The following is a 17,956-nucleotide window of genomic DNA, read 5'->3' on the forward strand; positions in this document are numbered from 1 at the left end:
TATTTAGTTTATTAAAATTAGATACATGTTTTTGTATTAATATTAAATACATGTTTAGTGTATAAATATTAAATACATGTTTAGTGTATTAATATTAAATACATGTTTAGTGTATGAATAACAACTACATGTTTAGTGTATAAATATTAAATACAGGTTTAGTGTATTAATATGAAATACATGTTTAGTGTATGAATAATAACTACCTGTTTAGTGTATGAATATTAAATACATGTTTAGTGTATAAATATTGTTTAGTTTATGAATATTAAATACATGTTTAGTGTATAAATATTAAATACATGTTTAGTTTATAAATATTAAATACATGTTTAGTGTATTAATATTAAATACATGTTTAGTGTATGAATAATAACTACATGTTTAGTGTATGAATATTAAATACATGTTTAGTGTATGAATATTAAATACAAGTTTAGTGTGAAAATATTAAATACATGTTTAGTCTATTATTAAATTCCATTTTAGTGTATAATTATTAAATACATGTTTAGTGTATTAATATTAAATACATGTTTAGTGTATTAATATTAAATATATATTTAGTTTATTAAAATTAAATACATGTTTTTGTATTAATATTAAATACATGTTTAGTGTATAAATATTAAATGCATGTTTAGTGTATTAATATTAAATACATGTTTAGTGTATGAATAATAACTACATGTTTAGTGTATTAATATAAAATACATGTTTAGTGTATAAATATTGAATACACGCTTAGTGTAAAAATATTAAATACATCCATCCATCCATCCATTTTCTACCGCTTATTCCCTTTTGGGGTCGCGGGGGGCGCTGGCGCCTATCTCAGCTACAATCGGGCGGAAGGCGGGGTACATGTTTAGTGTATAAATATTAAATACATGTTTAGTGTATAAATAATAACTACATGTTTAGTGTATGAATATTAAATACATGTTTAGTGTATTCATATTAAATGTTTGGTTTATTAAAATTAAATACATGTTTTTGTATTAATATTAAATACATGTTTAGTGTATTAATATTAAAAACATGTTTAGTGTATAAATGTTAAATACATGTTTAGTGTATGAATGTTAAATACATGTTTAGTGTATTAATATTAAATATATGTTTAGTGTATTAAAATTAAATACATGTTTTTGTATTAATATTAAATACATGTTTAGTTTATAAATATTAAATACATGTTTAGTGTATAAATATTAAATACATGTTTAGTGTATTAATATTAAATACATGTTTAGCGTATAAATATAAGTGTATGAGAAACCAAACCTATGTAAAAAAAAAATAAAAGAAACAAAAAAAAGGAAAAAGAGAGAGAGAGAGACGGAGAGGACCGGGCATATTAAGAGGGAACGTGCGTCCTCCTGTGGACTTCTGCCGCAACTGCACACATAAAGAAATTCATTATTTCCAAGTGTGCCTTATTTAGAGGATAATAAATACAAGTTTACTGTATGAATATTAAATATATGATTAGTATATAATTACATATATGTTTGGTATATGATTATTAAATACATGTTCAGTGTATTAATATCAAATACATGTTTAGTGTATGAATATTAAATACATGTTTAGTGTATGAATATTAAATACATGTTTAGTGTATGAATATTAAATACATGTTTGTGTATGAATATTAAATACATGTTTAGTGTATGAATATTAAATACATGTTTCGTGTACGAATATTAAATACATGTTTAGTGTATGAATATTAAATACATGTTTAATGTATGAATATTAAATACATGTTTAGTGTATGAATATTAAATACATTTTTAATGTATGAATATTAAATACATGTTTAGTGTATAAATATTAAATACATGTTTCGTGTATAAATATTAAATACATGTTAAGTGTATAAATATTAAATACATATTTAGTGTATGAATGTTAAATACATGATTAGTGTATTAATATTAAATACATGATTAGTGTATAAATATTAAATACATGTTTAGTTCATAAATATTAAATACATGTTTAGTGTATTAATATTAAATACATGTTTAGTGTATGAATAATAACTACATGTTTAGTTTATAAATATTAAATACAGGTTTAGTGTATAAATATTGTTTAGTTTATGAATATTAAATACATGTTTAGTGTATAAATATTAAATATATGTTTAGTTTATTAAAATTAAATACATGTTTTTGTATTAAAATTAAATACATGTTTAGTGTATAAATATTAAATACATGTTTAGTGTATTAATATTAAATACATGTTTAATGTATAAATGTTAAATACATGTTTAGTGTATTAATATTAAATATATGTTTAGTTTATTAAAATTAAATACATGTTTTTGTATTAATATTAAATACATGTTTAGTGTATTAATATTAAATACATGTTTAGTGTATGAATATTAAATACATGTTTAGTGTATGAATATTAAATACATGTTTAGTGTATTAATATTAAATATATGTTTAGTTTATTAAAATTAAATACATGTTTTTGTATTAATATTAAATACATGTTTAGTGTAAGAATATTAAATACATGTTTAGTGTATGAATATTAAATACATGTTTAGTGTATGAATATTAAATACATGTTTAGTGTATTAATATTAAATATATGTTTAGTTTATTAAAATTAAATACATGTTTTTGTATTAATATTAAATACATGATCAGTGTATTAATATTAAATACTTGTTTAGTGTATTAATGTTAAATACATGTTTAGTGTATTAATATTAAATACATGTTTAGTGTATTAATATTAAATACATGTTTAGTGTATAAATATTAAATACATGTTTAGTTTATAAATATTAAATACAAGTTCAGCGTATTAATATTAAATACATGTTTAGTGTATAAATATAAGTGTATGAGAAACCAAACTTATGTAAAAAAAAAATAAAAGAAACAAAAAAAAAGGAAAAAGAGAGCGAGAGAGACGGAGAGGACCGGGCATATTAAGAGGGAACGTGCGCCCTCCTGTGGACTTCTGCCGCAACTGCACACATAAAGAAATTCATTATTTCCAAGTGTGCCTTATTTAGAGGATAATAAATACCTGTTTACTGTATGAATATTAAATATATGATTAGTATATAATTACATATATGTTTGGTATATGATTATTAAATACATGTTCAGTGTATTAATATTAAATACATGTTTAGTGTATGAATATTAAATACATGTTTAGTGTATAAATATTAAATACATGTTTAGTGTATGAATATTAAATACATGTTTGGTGTATAAATATTAAATACATGTTTTGTGTATTAATATTAAATATATGTTTAGTTTATTAAAATTAAATACATGTTTTTGTATTAATATTAAATACATGTTATGTGTATAAATATTAAATACAGGTTTAGTGTATTAATATTAAATACATGTTTAGGGTATGAATAATAACTACAGGTTTAGTGTATTAATATTAAATACATGTTTAGTGTATAAATAATAACTACATGTTTAGTGTATGAATATTAAATACATGTTTAGTGTAGAGTGGCTCCAGTTTGATGAAGATGCTGATACCATCTTGGAAACAACAGCCAAAGGGGACGCTGATCGACGCCTCAAGACGATGACCACGATCATCATCAGCCTCGCTGCAGAGAGGTTTGGACTCGAGGAGAAGCGGGCAGCGAAGCCCCCCTACATCATGAACAATAGAGCGAGTAAAATCCATCAGCTCAGGCAGGAACTGAAGTGTTTAAGACAGCAGTTCAAGGTTGCACGTGAAGAGGATAGGGGGCCTCTTGCGGAACTACGTTGTATAATCCGCAAGAAGCTAATAACCTTGAGGAGAGCGGAGTGGCATAGGAGGAGGAGGAAGGAAAGGTCCAGGAGGAGAGCTGCCTTTCTGGCGAATCCCTTTGGAGTCACAAAACAGCTGCTAGGACAGAAGCGAAGCGGTAGACTGGCCTGCTCCAAAGCTGAGGTCGACCACCACCTCAAGCAAATTTACAGCGATGGATGCAGAGAACAAGACCTAGGCCCCTGCAGGTCCTTGATCAATCCACCAACACCAACGCTTGACTTCGATGGGAAAGAGCCCGGCTGGAAGGAAATCCAGCAGGTGGTCCGCAGGGCAAGGACGAGCTCTGCTCCAGGGCCCAGTGGAGTACCTTATAAGGTCTATAAGAACTGTCCAAGACTACTCCACAGACTCTGGAGAATCTTGAAGGTGATCTGGAGGAGGGGCAAGGTAGCAGACCAGTGGAGACAGGCAGAGGGTGTGTGGATCCCAAAGGAGGAGAAGTCTAAGAACATCAATCAGTTCCGAACCATCTCGTTGCTGAGTGTTGAAGGGAAGATCTTCTTCAGCCTCATGGCCAGGCGACTGACAGACTACCTCCTGAAGAACTCCTACATTGATACATCGGTCCAGAAAGGAGGGATCCCAGAGGTATCTGGATGTCTGGAGCACACAGGCGTGGTCACTCAGCTCATCAGGGAAGCCAGGGAGAATAAGGGGGACCTGGCTGTTCTGTGGCTGGACCTCGAAAATGCCTATGGATCCATACCCCACAAGCTGGTCGAAGAGGCACTGAATCGGCATCACATTCCAAAGAAGTTCAGAGACCTCATTCTGGACTACTATGCCAACTTCCATCTAAGAGTCTCCTCCGGAAAAACAACCTCCGACTGGCACAGGCTTGAAAAGGGGATCATCACTGGCTGTACGATCTCAGTCATCCTCTTTGCGCTCGCCATGAACATGCTGGTGAAGTCTGCGGAAGTTCAGTGCAGAGGTCCCCTCTCCAGGTCTGGAGTCCGGCAGCCACCCATCCGAGCCTTCATGGACGACCTGACAGTGACCACTACATCCGTCCCAGGTTGCAGGTGGATCTTGAATGGCCTTCAGGAGGTGATTTCCTGGGCTCGCATGAACTTCAAGCCGGCCAAGTCGAGGGTCCTAGTGCTAAAGAAAGGAAAGGTTACTGGCAAGTTCTGCTTCTCACTTGGCACCACCAAAATACCATCACTCACCGAGGAACCTGTGAAGAGCTTGGGAAAGGTGTTTAATTGCAGCCTGAGAGACGCAGCCTCCACAAGATCGACCAACCAAGACCTGGAGACCTGGCTGACCGTGGTGGATAAGTCTGGCCTTCCTGGCAAGTTCAAGGCCTGGATTTACCAGCACGGGATTCTCCCTCGGATCCTCTGGCCCCTCATGGTGTACGAAGTCCCCATTTCAACGGTGGAAGGCTTTGAGATGAGGGTCAGTAGGTTCCTGCGCAGGTGGCTAGGACTGCCGCGAAGCCTGAGCAGCATTGCTCTATACGGGCATAACAACAAACTGAAGCTCCCCATCAGCAGCCTGAGCGAGGAGTTTATGGTGACACGGTCCAGGGAGCTCCTACAGTATCGGGAGTCCAGTGACCCAAAGGTTGCACAGGCTGGGATTGAAGTCAGGACGGGGCGGAAGTGGAGAGCTGTCGAGGCTGTGGATGTTGCAGAGGCAAGGCTACGGCAAAAGGTTTTGGTGGGAACAGTGGCGCAGGGGAGATCTGGCTTAGGTAGCAGAAGAACACCTCGCTATGACAAGGCGCAGGGGAAAGAGAAGAGGTCACTGATCCTCGAGGAAGTGCGAGCAGGAGTTGAGGAAAGGCGAGCCTGCCAGATGGCGGGAATGCGGCAACAGGGCGCCTGGACGAGATGGGAACAAGTATCAGAGCGTAAGGTCACATGGACCGAGCTCTGGAAAGCCGAACCCCATCGAATAAAGTTCTTGATCCAGGCGGTCTACGATGTGCTGCCAAGTCCATCCAACCTCTTCACCTGGGGAAAGGTGGAGACACCAGGGTGCCCCCTCTGCCAGAGGAGAGGAACCTTGGAGCACATCCTAAGCTGTTGTCCAAAAGCCCTGGGTGAAGGGCGGTACCGCTGGCGACATGACCAGGTCCTGAAGGCCATAGCTGATGCCATCTGCAGGGGAGTCAGTCACAGCAAGAGCCTCCGCCCAGTGAAGAGTACTGCTTTCATCAGAGCTGGGGAGAAGTCAACACCGGCTGCCCGGAACACCTCGTCTGGCCTGTTGGCAACAGCACGCGACTGGGAGCTGTCAGTTGATCTGGGAAAGCAGTTGAAGTTCCCTGACGTGGTTGCTAAAACAACACTAAGGCCAGATATTGTGCTCACCTCAGTGGCCTCCAAGCAGGTAATCCTCTTGGAGCTCACAGTGCCTTGGGAGGACCGTATGGAGGAGGCCAATGAGAGGAAGAGTGCAAAGTACTCTCAGCTTGTGGAGGAGTGTCGGAGCAATGGGTGGCGAGCGATGTGCCGGCCGGTTGAAGTGGGGTGTCGAGGGTTTGTGGGCAAATCTCTCTGCAGGGCCTACAGAATGCTTGGCATCACAGGGGCCAGCCAGCAAAGGGCCATGAAGTTAGTCACAGATGCAGCAGAAGTGGCATCAAGGTGGCTGTGGATCAGGAGGGGAGAGGCGTGGCATGTAGGGCAGTAGCGCTACCTGGACACAGGCTGGGGCCTGATCAACCCTGGCTGGGTCGCCTAGGGGAGGGGGTCTGATTGTTGAAAGACCCGAAACCCCCTGTGATCCTAGGTTACATCACTGAGGATGTGTCCAGTTGCACCATTGGTGTATTTAAAAAGTGTATAAATGTTAAATACATGTTTAGTTTATGAATATTAAATACATGTTTAGTGTAAAAATATTAAATACATGTTTAGTGTATTAATATTAAATACATGTTTAATGTATTAATATTAAATATATATTTAGTTTATGAATATTAAATACATGTTTAGTGGATATATAATAAATACATATTTAGTGTATTAATATTAAATACATGTTTAGTGTATAAATATTAAATACATGTTTAGTGTATGAATAATAACTAGATGTTTAGTGTATTAATATTAAATACATGTTTAGTCTATGAATAATAACTACAGGTTTAGTGTATAAATATTAAATACATGTTTAGTGTATAAATGTTAAATACATGTTTAGTTTATGAATATTAAATACATGTTTAGTGTATTAATATTAAATATATATTTAGTTTATTAAAATTAAATACATGTTTTGTATTAATATTAAATACATGTTTAGTGTATAAATATTAAATACATGTTTAGTGTATTAATATTAAATACATGTTTAGTGTTTGAATATTAAATACATGTTTAGTGTATAAATATTAAATACATGTTTAATGTATTAATATTAAATACATGTTTAGTGTATTAATATTAAATACACTTTTAGTGTATAAATAGTAAATACACGTTTAGTGTAACAATATTAAATCCATGTTTAGTGTATTAATATTAAATATATGTTTAGTTTCTTAAAATTAAATACATGTTTTTGTATTACTATTAAATACATATTAAGTGTAAGAATAATAACTACATGTTTATTGAATGAATATTAAATACATGTTTAGTGTATGAATATTTAATACATGTTTAGTGTATTAATATTAAATATGTGTTTAGTTTATTAAAATTAAATACATGTTTTTGTATTAATATTAAATATATGTTTAGTGTATTAATATTAAATATATGTTTAGTTTATTAAAATTAAATACATGTTTTTGTATTAATATTAAATACATGTTTAGTGTATTAATATTAAATACATGTTTAGTGTATTAATATTAAATACATGTTTAGTGTATAAATGTTAAATACATTTTTAGGGTATGAATATTAAATATATGTTTGGTTTATTAAAATTAAATACATGTTTTTGTATTAATATTAAATACATGTTTAGTGTATAAATATTAAATACATGTTTAGTGTATTAATATTAAATACATGTTTAGTGTATGAATATTAAATACATGTTTAGTGTATGAATATTAAATATATGTTTAGTTTATTAAAATTAAATACATGTTTTGTATTAATATTAAATACATGTTTAGTGTATAAATATTAAATACATGTTTAGTGTATTAATATTAAATACATGTTTAGTGTATGAATATTAAATACATGTTTAGTGTATAAATATTAAATACAGGTTTAATGTATTAATATTAAATACATGTTTAGTCTATGAATAATAACTACAGGTTTAGTGTATAAATATTAAATACATGTTTAGTGTATAAATGTTAAATACATGTTTAGTTTATGAATATTAAATACATGTTTAGTGTATTAATATTAAATATATATTTAGTTTATTAAAATTAAATACATGTTTTGTATTAATATTAAATACATGTCTAGTGTATAAATATTAAATACATGTTTAGTGTATTAATATTAAATACATGTTTAGTGTTTGAATATTAAATACATGTTTAGTGTATAAATATTAAATACATGTTTAATGTATTAATATTAAATACATGTTTAGTGTATTAATATTAAATACACTTTTAGTGTATAAATAGTAAATACACGTTTAGTGTAACAATATTAAATCCATGTTTAGTGTATTAATATTAAATATATGTTTAGTTTATTAAAATTAAATACATGTTTTTGTATTACTATTAAATACATATTAAGTGTAAGAATAATAACTACATGTTTATTGAATGAATATTAAATACATGTTTAGTGTATGAATATTTAATACATGTTTAGTGTATTAATATTAAATATGTGTTTAGTTTATTAAAATTAAATACATGTTTTTGTATTAATATTAAATATATGTTTAGTGTATTAATATTAAATATATGTTTAGTTTATTAAAATTAAATACATGTTTTTGTATTAATATTAAATACATGTTTAGTGTATTAATATTAAATACATGTTTAGTGTATTAATATTAAATACATGTTTAGTGTATAAATGTTAAATACATTTTTAGGGTATGAATATTAAATATATGTTTGGTTTATTAAAATTAAATACATGTTTTTGTATTAATATTAAATACATGTTTAGTGTATAAATATTAAATACATGTTTAGTGTATTAATATTAAATACATGTTTAGTGTATAAATATAAGTGTATGAGAAACTTCCATCCATCCATCCATCCATTTTCTGCCGCGGGGTACACCCTGGACAAGTCGCCACCTCATCGCAGGGCCAACACAGATAGACAGACAACATTCACACTCACATTCACACACTAGGGCCAATTTATGTAAAAAAAAAAAAAAGAAACAAAAAAAAAGGAAAAAGAGAGATAGAGAGACGGAGAGGACCGGACTTATTAAGAGGGAACGTGCGCCCTCCTGTGGACTTCTGCAGCAACTGCACGCATAAAGAAATTCATTATTTCCAAGTGTGCCTTATTTAGAGGATAATAAATACATGTTTACTAAATGAATATTAAATATATGATTAGTATATGATTACATATACGTTTAGTATATGATTATTAAATACATGTTCAGTTTATTAATATTAAATACATGTTTAGTGTATTAATATTAAATACATGTTTAGTGTATTAATATTAAATACATGTTTAGTGTATAAATGTTAAATACATTTTTAGGGTATGAATATTAAATATATGTTTGGTTTATTAAAATTAAATACATGTTTTTGTATTAATATTAAATACATGTTTAGTGTATAAATATTAAATACATGTTTAGTGTATTAATATTAAATACATGTTTAGTGTATAAATATAAGTGTATGAGAAACTTCCATCCATCCATCCATCCATTTTCTGCCGCGGGGTACACCCTGGACAAGTCGCCACCTCATCGCAGGGCCAACACAGATAGACAGACAACATTCACACTCACATTCACACACTAGGGCCAATTTATGTAAAAAAAAAAAAAAGAAACAAAAAAAAAGGAAAAAGAGAGATAGAGAGACGGAGAGGACCGGACTTATTAAGAGGGAACGTGCGCCCTCCTGTGGACTTCTGCAGCAACTGCACGCATAAAGAAATTCATTATTTCCAAGTGTGCCTTATTTAGAGGATAATAAATACATGTTTACTAAATGAATATTAAATATATGATTAGTATATGATTACATATACGTTTAGTATATGATTATTAAATACATGTTCAGTTTATTAATATTAAATACATGTTTAGTGTATGAATATTAAATACATATTTAGTGTATAAATATTAAATACATGTTTAGTGTATAAATATTAAATACATGTTGAGTGTATGAATATTAAATACATGTTTAGTGTATAAATATTAAATACATGTTTAGTGTATGAATATTAAATACATGTTTAATGTATGAATATTAAATACATGTTTAGTGTATAAATATTAAATACATGTTTCGTGTACGAATATTAAATACATGTTTAGTGTATAAATATTAAATACATGTTTAATGTATGAATATTAAATACATGTTTAGTGTATGAATATTAAATACATTTTTAATGTATGAATATTAAATACATATTTAGTGTATAAATATTAAATACATGATAAGTGTATGAATATCAAATACATATTTAGTGTATGAATATTAAATACATGATTAGTGTATTAATGTTAAATACATGATTAGTGTATAAATATTAAATACATGTTTAGTGTATTAATATTAAATACATGTTTAGTGTATTAATATTAAATACATGTTTAGTGTATGAATAATAACTAAATGTTTAGTGTATGAATATTAAATACATGTTCAGTGTATAAATATTAAATACATGTTTAGTGTAATAATATTAAATATATGTTTAGTTTATTAAAATTAAATACATGTTTTTGTATTAATATTAAATACATGTTTAGTGTATAAATATTAAATACATGTTTAGTGTATTAATATTAAATACATGTTTAGTGTATGAATATTAAATACATGTTTAGTGTATGAATATTAAATATATGTTTAGTTTATTAAAATTAAATACATGTTTTTGTATTAGTATTAAATACATGTTTACTGTATAAATATTAAATACATGTTTAGTGTATTAATATTAAATACATGTTTAGTGTATTAATATTAAATACATGTTTAGTGTATGAATAATAACTACATGTTTAGTGTATGAATATTAAATACATGTTTAGTGTATAAATGTTAAATATATATTTAGATAATTACAATTAAATACATGTTTTTGTATTAATATTAAATACATGTTTAGTGTATGAATATTAAATACATGTTTAGTGTATGAATATTAAATACATGTTTAGTGTAAAAATATTAAATACATGTTTAGTGTATTAATATTAAATACATGTTTAATGTATTAATATTAAATATATATTTAGTTTATGAATATTAAACACATGTTTAGTGTATTAATATTAAATACACTTTTGGTGTATGAATATTAAATACACGTTTAGTGTAAAAATATTAAATACATGTTTAGTGTATTAATATTAAATACATGTTTAGTGTATTAATATTAAATACATGTTTAGTGTATAAATATTAAATACATGTTTAGTTTATAAATATTAAATACATGTTCAGTGTATTAATATTAAATACATGTTTAGTGTATAAATATAAGTGTATGAGAAACCAAACTTATGTAAAAAAAAATAAAAGAAACAAAAAAAAAGGAAAAAGAGAGCGAGAGAGACGGAGAGGACCGGGCATATTAAGAGGGAACGTGCGCCCTCCTGTGGACTTCTGCCGCAACTGCACACATAAAGAAAATCATTATTTCCAAGTGTGCCTTATTTAGAGGATAATAAATACCTGTTTACTGTATGAATATTAAAAATATGATTAGTATATAATTACATATATGTTTGGTATATGATTATTAAATACATGTTCAGTGTATTAATATTAAATACATGTTTAGTGTATGAATATTAAATACATGTTTAGTGTATGAATATTAAATACATGTTTAGTGTATTAATATTACATTTATATTTAGTTTATTAAAATTAAATATATGTTTTTGTATTAATATTAAATACATGTTTAGTGTATAAATATTAAATACATGTTTAGTGTATGAATATTAAATACAGGTTTAGTGTATTAATATTAAATACATGTTTAGTGTATGAATAATAACTACATGTTTAGTGTATGAATATTAAATACATGTTTAGTGTATAAATATTGTTTAGTTTATGAATATTAAATACATGTTTAGTGTATTAATATTAAATTTATATTTAGTTTATTAAAATTAAATACATGTTTTTTGTATTAATATTAAATACATGTTTAGTGTATAAATATTAAATACATGTTTAGTTTATAAATATTAAATACATGTTTAGTGTATGAATATAAAATACATGTTTAGTGTATTAATATTAAATATATATTTAGTTTATTAAAATTAAATACATGTTTTTGTATTAATATTAAATACATGTTTAGTGTATAAATATTAAATACATGTTTAGTGTATTAATATTAAATACATGTTTAGTGTATGAATAATAACTACATGTTTAGTGTATTAATATTAAATGCATGTTTAGTATATGAATAATAACTACATGTTTAGTGTATAAATATTAAATACATGTGTAGTGTATTAATATTAAATACATGTTCAGTGTATTAATATTAAATACATGTTTAGTGTATGAATATTAAATACATGTTTAGTGTATAAATATTAAATACATGTTTAGTGTATGAAAATTGAATATATGATTAGTGTATAATTACATATACTTTAAGTATATAATTATTAAATACATAATCAGTGTATTAATATTAAATACATGTTTAGTGTATGAATATTAAATACATGTTTAGTGTATGAATATTAAATACATGTTTAGTGTATAAATATTAAATACATGTTTAGTGTATGAATATTACATACATGTTTAATGTATGAATATTAAATACATGTGTAGTGTATAAATATTAAATACAAGTTTTGTGTATGAATATTAAATACATGTTTAGTGTATAAATATTAAATACATGTTTAATGTATGAATATTAAATACATGTTTAGTGTATGAATATTAAATACATGTTTAATGTATGAATATTAAATACATGTTTAGTGTATAAATATTAAATACATGTTTAGTGTATTAATATTAAATACATGTTTAGTGTATTAATATTAAATACATGTTTAGTGTATTGATATTAAATACATGTTTAGTGTATAAATAATAACTAAATTTTTAGTGTATGAATATTAAATACATGTTTAGTGTATGAATATTAAATACATCTTTAGTGTAATAATATTAAATATATGTTTAGTTTATTAAAATTAAATACATGTTTTTGTATTAATATTAAATACTTGTTAAGTGTATAAATCTCAAATACATGTTTAGTGTATTAATATTAAATTCATGTTTAGTGTATAAATGTTAAATATATGTTTAGTGTATAAATATTAAATATATGTTTAGTTTATTAAAATTAAATACATGTTTTTGTATTAATATTAAATACATGTTTAGTGTATAAATATTAAATACATGTTTAGTGTATTAATATTAAATACATGTTTAGTGCATGAATATTAAATACATGTTTAGTGTATGAATATTCAATACATGTTTACTGTATACATATTAAATACATGTTTAGTGTATTAATATTAAATATATGTTTAGTTTATTAAACTTGAATACATGTTTTTGTATTAATATTAAATACATGTTTAGTGTATGAATATTAAATACACCTTTAGTGTATGAATATTAAATACATGTTTAGTTTATGAATATTAAATACATGTTTAGTGGATATAATAAATACATGTTTAGTGTATAAATATTAAATACATGTTTAGTGTATAAATATTAAATACATGTTTAGTGTATGAATAATAACTACATGTTTATTGTATGAATATTAAATACATGTTTAGTGTATAAATATTGTTTAGTTTATGAATATTAAATACATGTTTAGTGTATTAATATTAAATCTATATTTAGTTTATTAAAATTAAATACATGTTTTTGTATTAATATTAAATACATGTTTAGTGTATAAATATTAAATACATGTTTAGTGTATTAATATTAAATACATGTTTAGTGTATGACTATTAAATACATTTTTAGTGTATAAATATTGTTTAGTTTATGAATATTAAATACATGTTTAGTGTATTAATATTAAATTTATATTTAGTTTATTAAAATTAGATACATGTTTTTGTATTAATATTAAATACATGTTTAGTGTATAAATATTAAATACATGTTTAGTGTATTAATATTAAATACATGTTTAGTGTATGAATAATAACTACATGTTTAGTGTATAAATATTAAATACAGGTTTAGTGTATTAATATGAAATACATGTTTAGTGTATGAATAATAACTACCTGTTTAGTGTATGAATATTAAATAAATGTTTAGTGTATAAATATTGTTTAGTTTATGAATATTAAATACATGTTTAGTGTATAAATATTAAATACATGTTTAGTTTATAAATATTAAATACATGTTTAGTGTATTAATATTAAATACATGTTTAGTGTATGAATAATAACTACATGTTTAGTGTATGAATATTAAATACATGTTTAGTGTATGAATATTAAATACAAGTTTAGTGTGAAAATATTAAATACATGTTTAGTCTATTATTAAATTCCATTTTAGTGTATAATTATTAAATACATGTTTAGTGTATTAATATTAAATACATGTTTAGTGTATTAATATTAAATATATATTTAGTTTATTAAAATTAAATACATGTTTTTGTATTAATATTAAATACATGTTTAGTGTATAAATATTAAATGCATGTTTAGTGTATTAATATTAAATACATGTTTAGTGTATGAATAATAACTACATGTTTAGTGTATTAATATAAAATACATGTTTAGTGTATAAATATTGAATACACGCTTAGTGTAAAAATATTAAATACATCCATCCATCCATCCATTTTCTACCGCTTATTCCCTTTTGGGGTCGCGGGGGGCGCTGGCGCCTATCTCAGCTACAATCGGGCGGAAGGCGGGGTACATGTTTAGTGTATAAATATTAAATACATGTTTAGTGTATAAATAATAACTACATGTTTAGTGTATGAATATTAAATACATGTTTAGTGTATTCATATTAAATGTTTGGTTTATTAAAATTAAATACATGTTTTTGTATTAATATTAAATACATGTTTAGTGTATTAATATTAAAAACATGTTTAGTGTATAAATGTTAAATACATGATCAGTGTATGAATGTTAAATACATGTTTAGTGTATTAATATTAAATATATGTTTAGTGTATTAAAATTAAATACATGTTTTTGTATTAATATTAAATACATGTTTAGTTTATAAATATTAAATACATGTTTAGTGTATAAATATTAAATACATGTTTAGTGTATTAATATTAAATACATGTTTAGCGTATAAATATAAGTGTATGAGAAACCAAACCTATGTAAAAAAAAAATAAAAGAAACAAAAAAAAAGGAAAAAGAGAGAGAGAGAGACGGAGAGGACCGGGCATATTAAGAGGGAACGTGCGTCCTCCTGTGGACTTCTGCCGCAACTGCACACATAAAGAAATTCATTATTTCCAAGTGTGCCTTATTTAGAGGATAATAAATACAAGTTTACTGTATGAATATTAAATATATGATTAGTATATAATTACATATATGTTTGGTATATGATTATTAAATACATGTTCAGTGTATTAATATCAAATACATGTTTAGTGTATGAATATTAAATACATGTTTAGTGTATGAATATTAAATACATGTTTAGTGTATGAATATTAAATACATGTTTAGTTTATAAATATTAAATACATGTTTAGTGTATGAATATTAAATACATGTTTAAATATGAATATTAAATACATGTTTAGTGTATAAATATTAAATACATGTTTCGTGTACGAATATTAAATACATGTTTAGTGTATGAATATTAAATACATGTTTAATGTATGAATATTAAATACATGTTTAGTGTATGAATATTAAATACATTTTAATGTATGAATATTAAATACATGTTTAGTGTATAAATATTAAATACATGTTTCGTGTATAAATATTAAATACATGTTAAGTGTATAAATATTAAATACATATTTAGTGTATAAATGTTAAATACATGATTAGTGTATTAATATTAAATACATGATTAGTGTATAAATATTAAATACATGTTTAGTTCATAAATATTAAATACATGTTTAGTGTATTAATATTAAATACATGTTTAGTGTATGAATAATAACTACATGTTTAGTTTATAAACATTAAATACAGGTTTAGTGTATAAATATTGTTTAGTTTATGAATATTAAATACATGTTTAGTGTATAAATATTAAATATATGTTTAGTTTATTAAAATTAAATACATGTTGTTGTATTAAAATTAAATACATGTTTAGTGTATAAATATTAAATACATGTTTAGTGTATTAATATTAAATACATGTTTAATGTATAAATGTTAAATACATGTTTAGTGTATTAATATTAAATATATGTTTAGTTTATTAAAATTAAATACATGTTTTTGTATTAATATTAAATACATGTTTAGTGTATTAATATTAAATACATGTTTAGTGTATGAATATTAAATACATGTTTAGTGTATGAATATTAAATACATGTTTAGTGTATTAATATTAAATATATGTTTAGTTTATTAAAATTAAATACATGTTTTTGTATTAATATTAAATACATGTTTAGTGTATTAATATTAAATACATGTTTAGTGTATGAATATTAAATACATGTTTAGTGTATGAATATTAAATACATGTTTAGTGTATTAATATTAAATATATGTTTAGTTTATTAAAATTAAATACATGTTTTTGTATTAATATTAAATACATGATCAGTGTATTAATATTAAATACATGTTTAGTGTATTAATGTTAAATACATGTTTAGTGTATTAATATTAAATACATGTTTAGTGTATTAATATTAAATACATGTTTAGTGTATAAATATTAAATACATGTTTAGTTTATAAATATTAAATACAAGTTCAGCGTATTAATATTAAATACATGTTTAGTGTATAAATATAAGTGTATGAGAAACCAAACTTATGTAAAAAAAAAATAAAAGAAACAAAAAAAAAGGAAAAAGAGAGCGAGAGAGACGGAGAGGACCGGGCATATTAAGAGGGAACGTGCGCCCTCCTGTGGACTTCTGCCGCAACTGCACACATAAAGAAATTCATTATTTCCAAGTGTGCCTTATTTAGAGGATAATAAATACCTGTTTACTGTATGAACATTAAATATATGATTAGTATATAATTACATATATGTTTGGTATATGATTATTAAATACATGTTCAGTGTATTAATATCAAATACATGTTTAGTGTATGAATATTAAATACATGTTTAGTGTATGAATATTAAATACATGTTTAGTGTATGAATATTAAATACATGTTTAGTTTATAAATATTAAATACATGTTTAGTGTATGAATATTAAATACATGTTTAAATATGAATATTAAATACATGTTTAGTGTATAAATATTAAATACATGTTTCGTGTACGAATATTAAATACATGTTTAGTGTATGAATATTAAATACATGTTTAATGTATGAATATTAAATACATGTTTAGTGTATGAATATTAAATACATTTTAATGTATGAATATTAAATACATGTTTAGTGTATAAATATTAAATACATGTTTCGTGTATAAATATTAAATACATGTTAAGTGTATAAATATTAAATACATATTTAGTGTATAAATGTTAAATACATGATTAGTGTATTAATATTAAATACATGATTAGTGTATAAATATTAAATACATGTTTAGTTCATAAATATTAAATACATGTTTAGTGTATTAATATTAAATACATGTTTAGTGTATGAATAATAACTACATGTTTAGTTTATAAACATTAAATACAGGTTTAGTGTATAAATATTGTTTAGTTTATGAATATTAAATACATGTTTAGTGTATAAATATTAAATATATGTTTAGTTTATTAAAATTAAATACATGTTGTTGTATTAAAATTAAATACATGTTTAGTGTATAAATATTAAATACATGTTTAGTGT

General features: G+C 25.5%; 1 protein-coding gene across 1 annotated transcript; it reads left to right on the top strand.

Moving 5' to 3' along the window:
* Window positions 1-3,501: 3,501 nt before the first annotated feature.
* LOC133547146 (uncharacterized) lies at window positions 3,502-6,493 on the top strand (the record flags this gene model as incomplete). Its single annotated transcript, XM_061892972.1, is given in 2 exon segments — window positions 3,502-6,462; window positions 6,464-6,493. Coding segments are annotated over 2 exon segments (2,991 nt in total), but the record flags the coding sequence as incomplete, so codon positions are not given.
* Window positions 6,494-17,956: the final 11,463 nt, after the last annotated feature.

This window comes from Nerophis ophidion, unplaced genomic scaffold (genome assembly GCF_033978795.1).
Source record: "Nerophis ophidion isolate RoL-2023_Sa unplaced genomic scaffold, RoL_Noph_v1.0 HiC_scaffold_73, whole genome shotgun sequence".
NCBI classification, from domain to species: domain Eukaryota; kingdom Metazoa; phylum Chordata; class Actinopteri; order Syngnathiformes; family Syngnathidae; genus Nerophis; species Nerophis ophidion.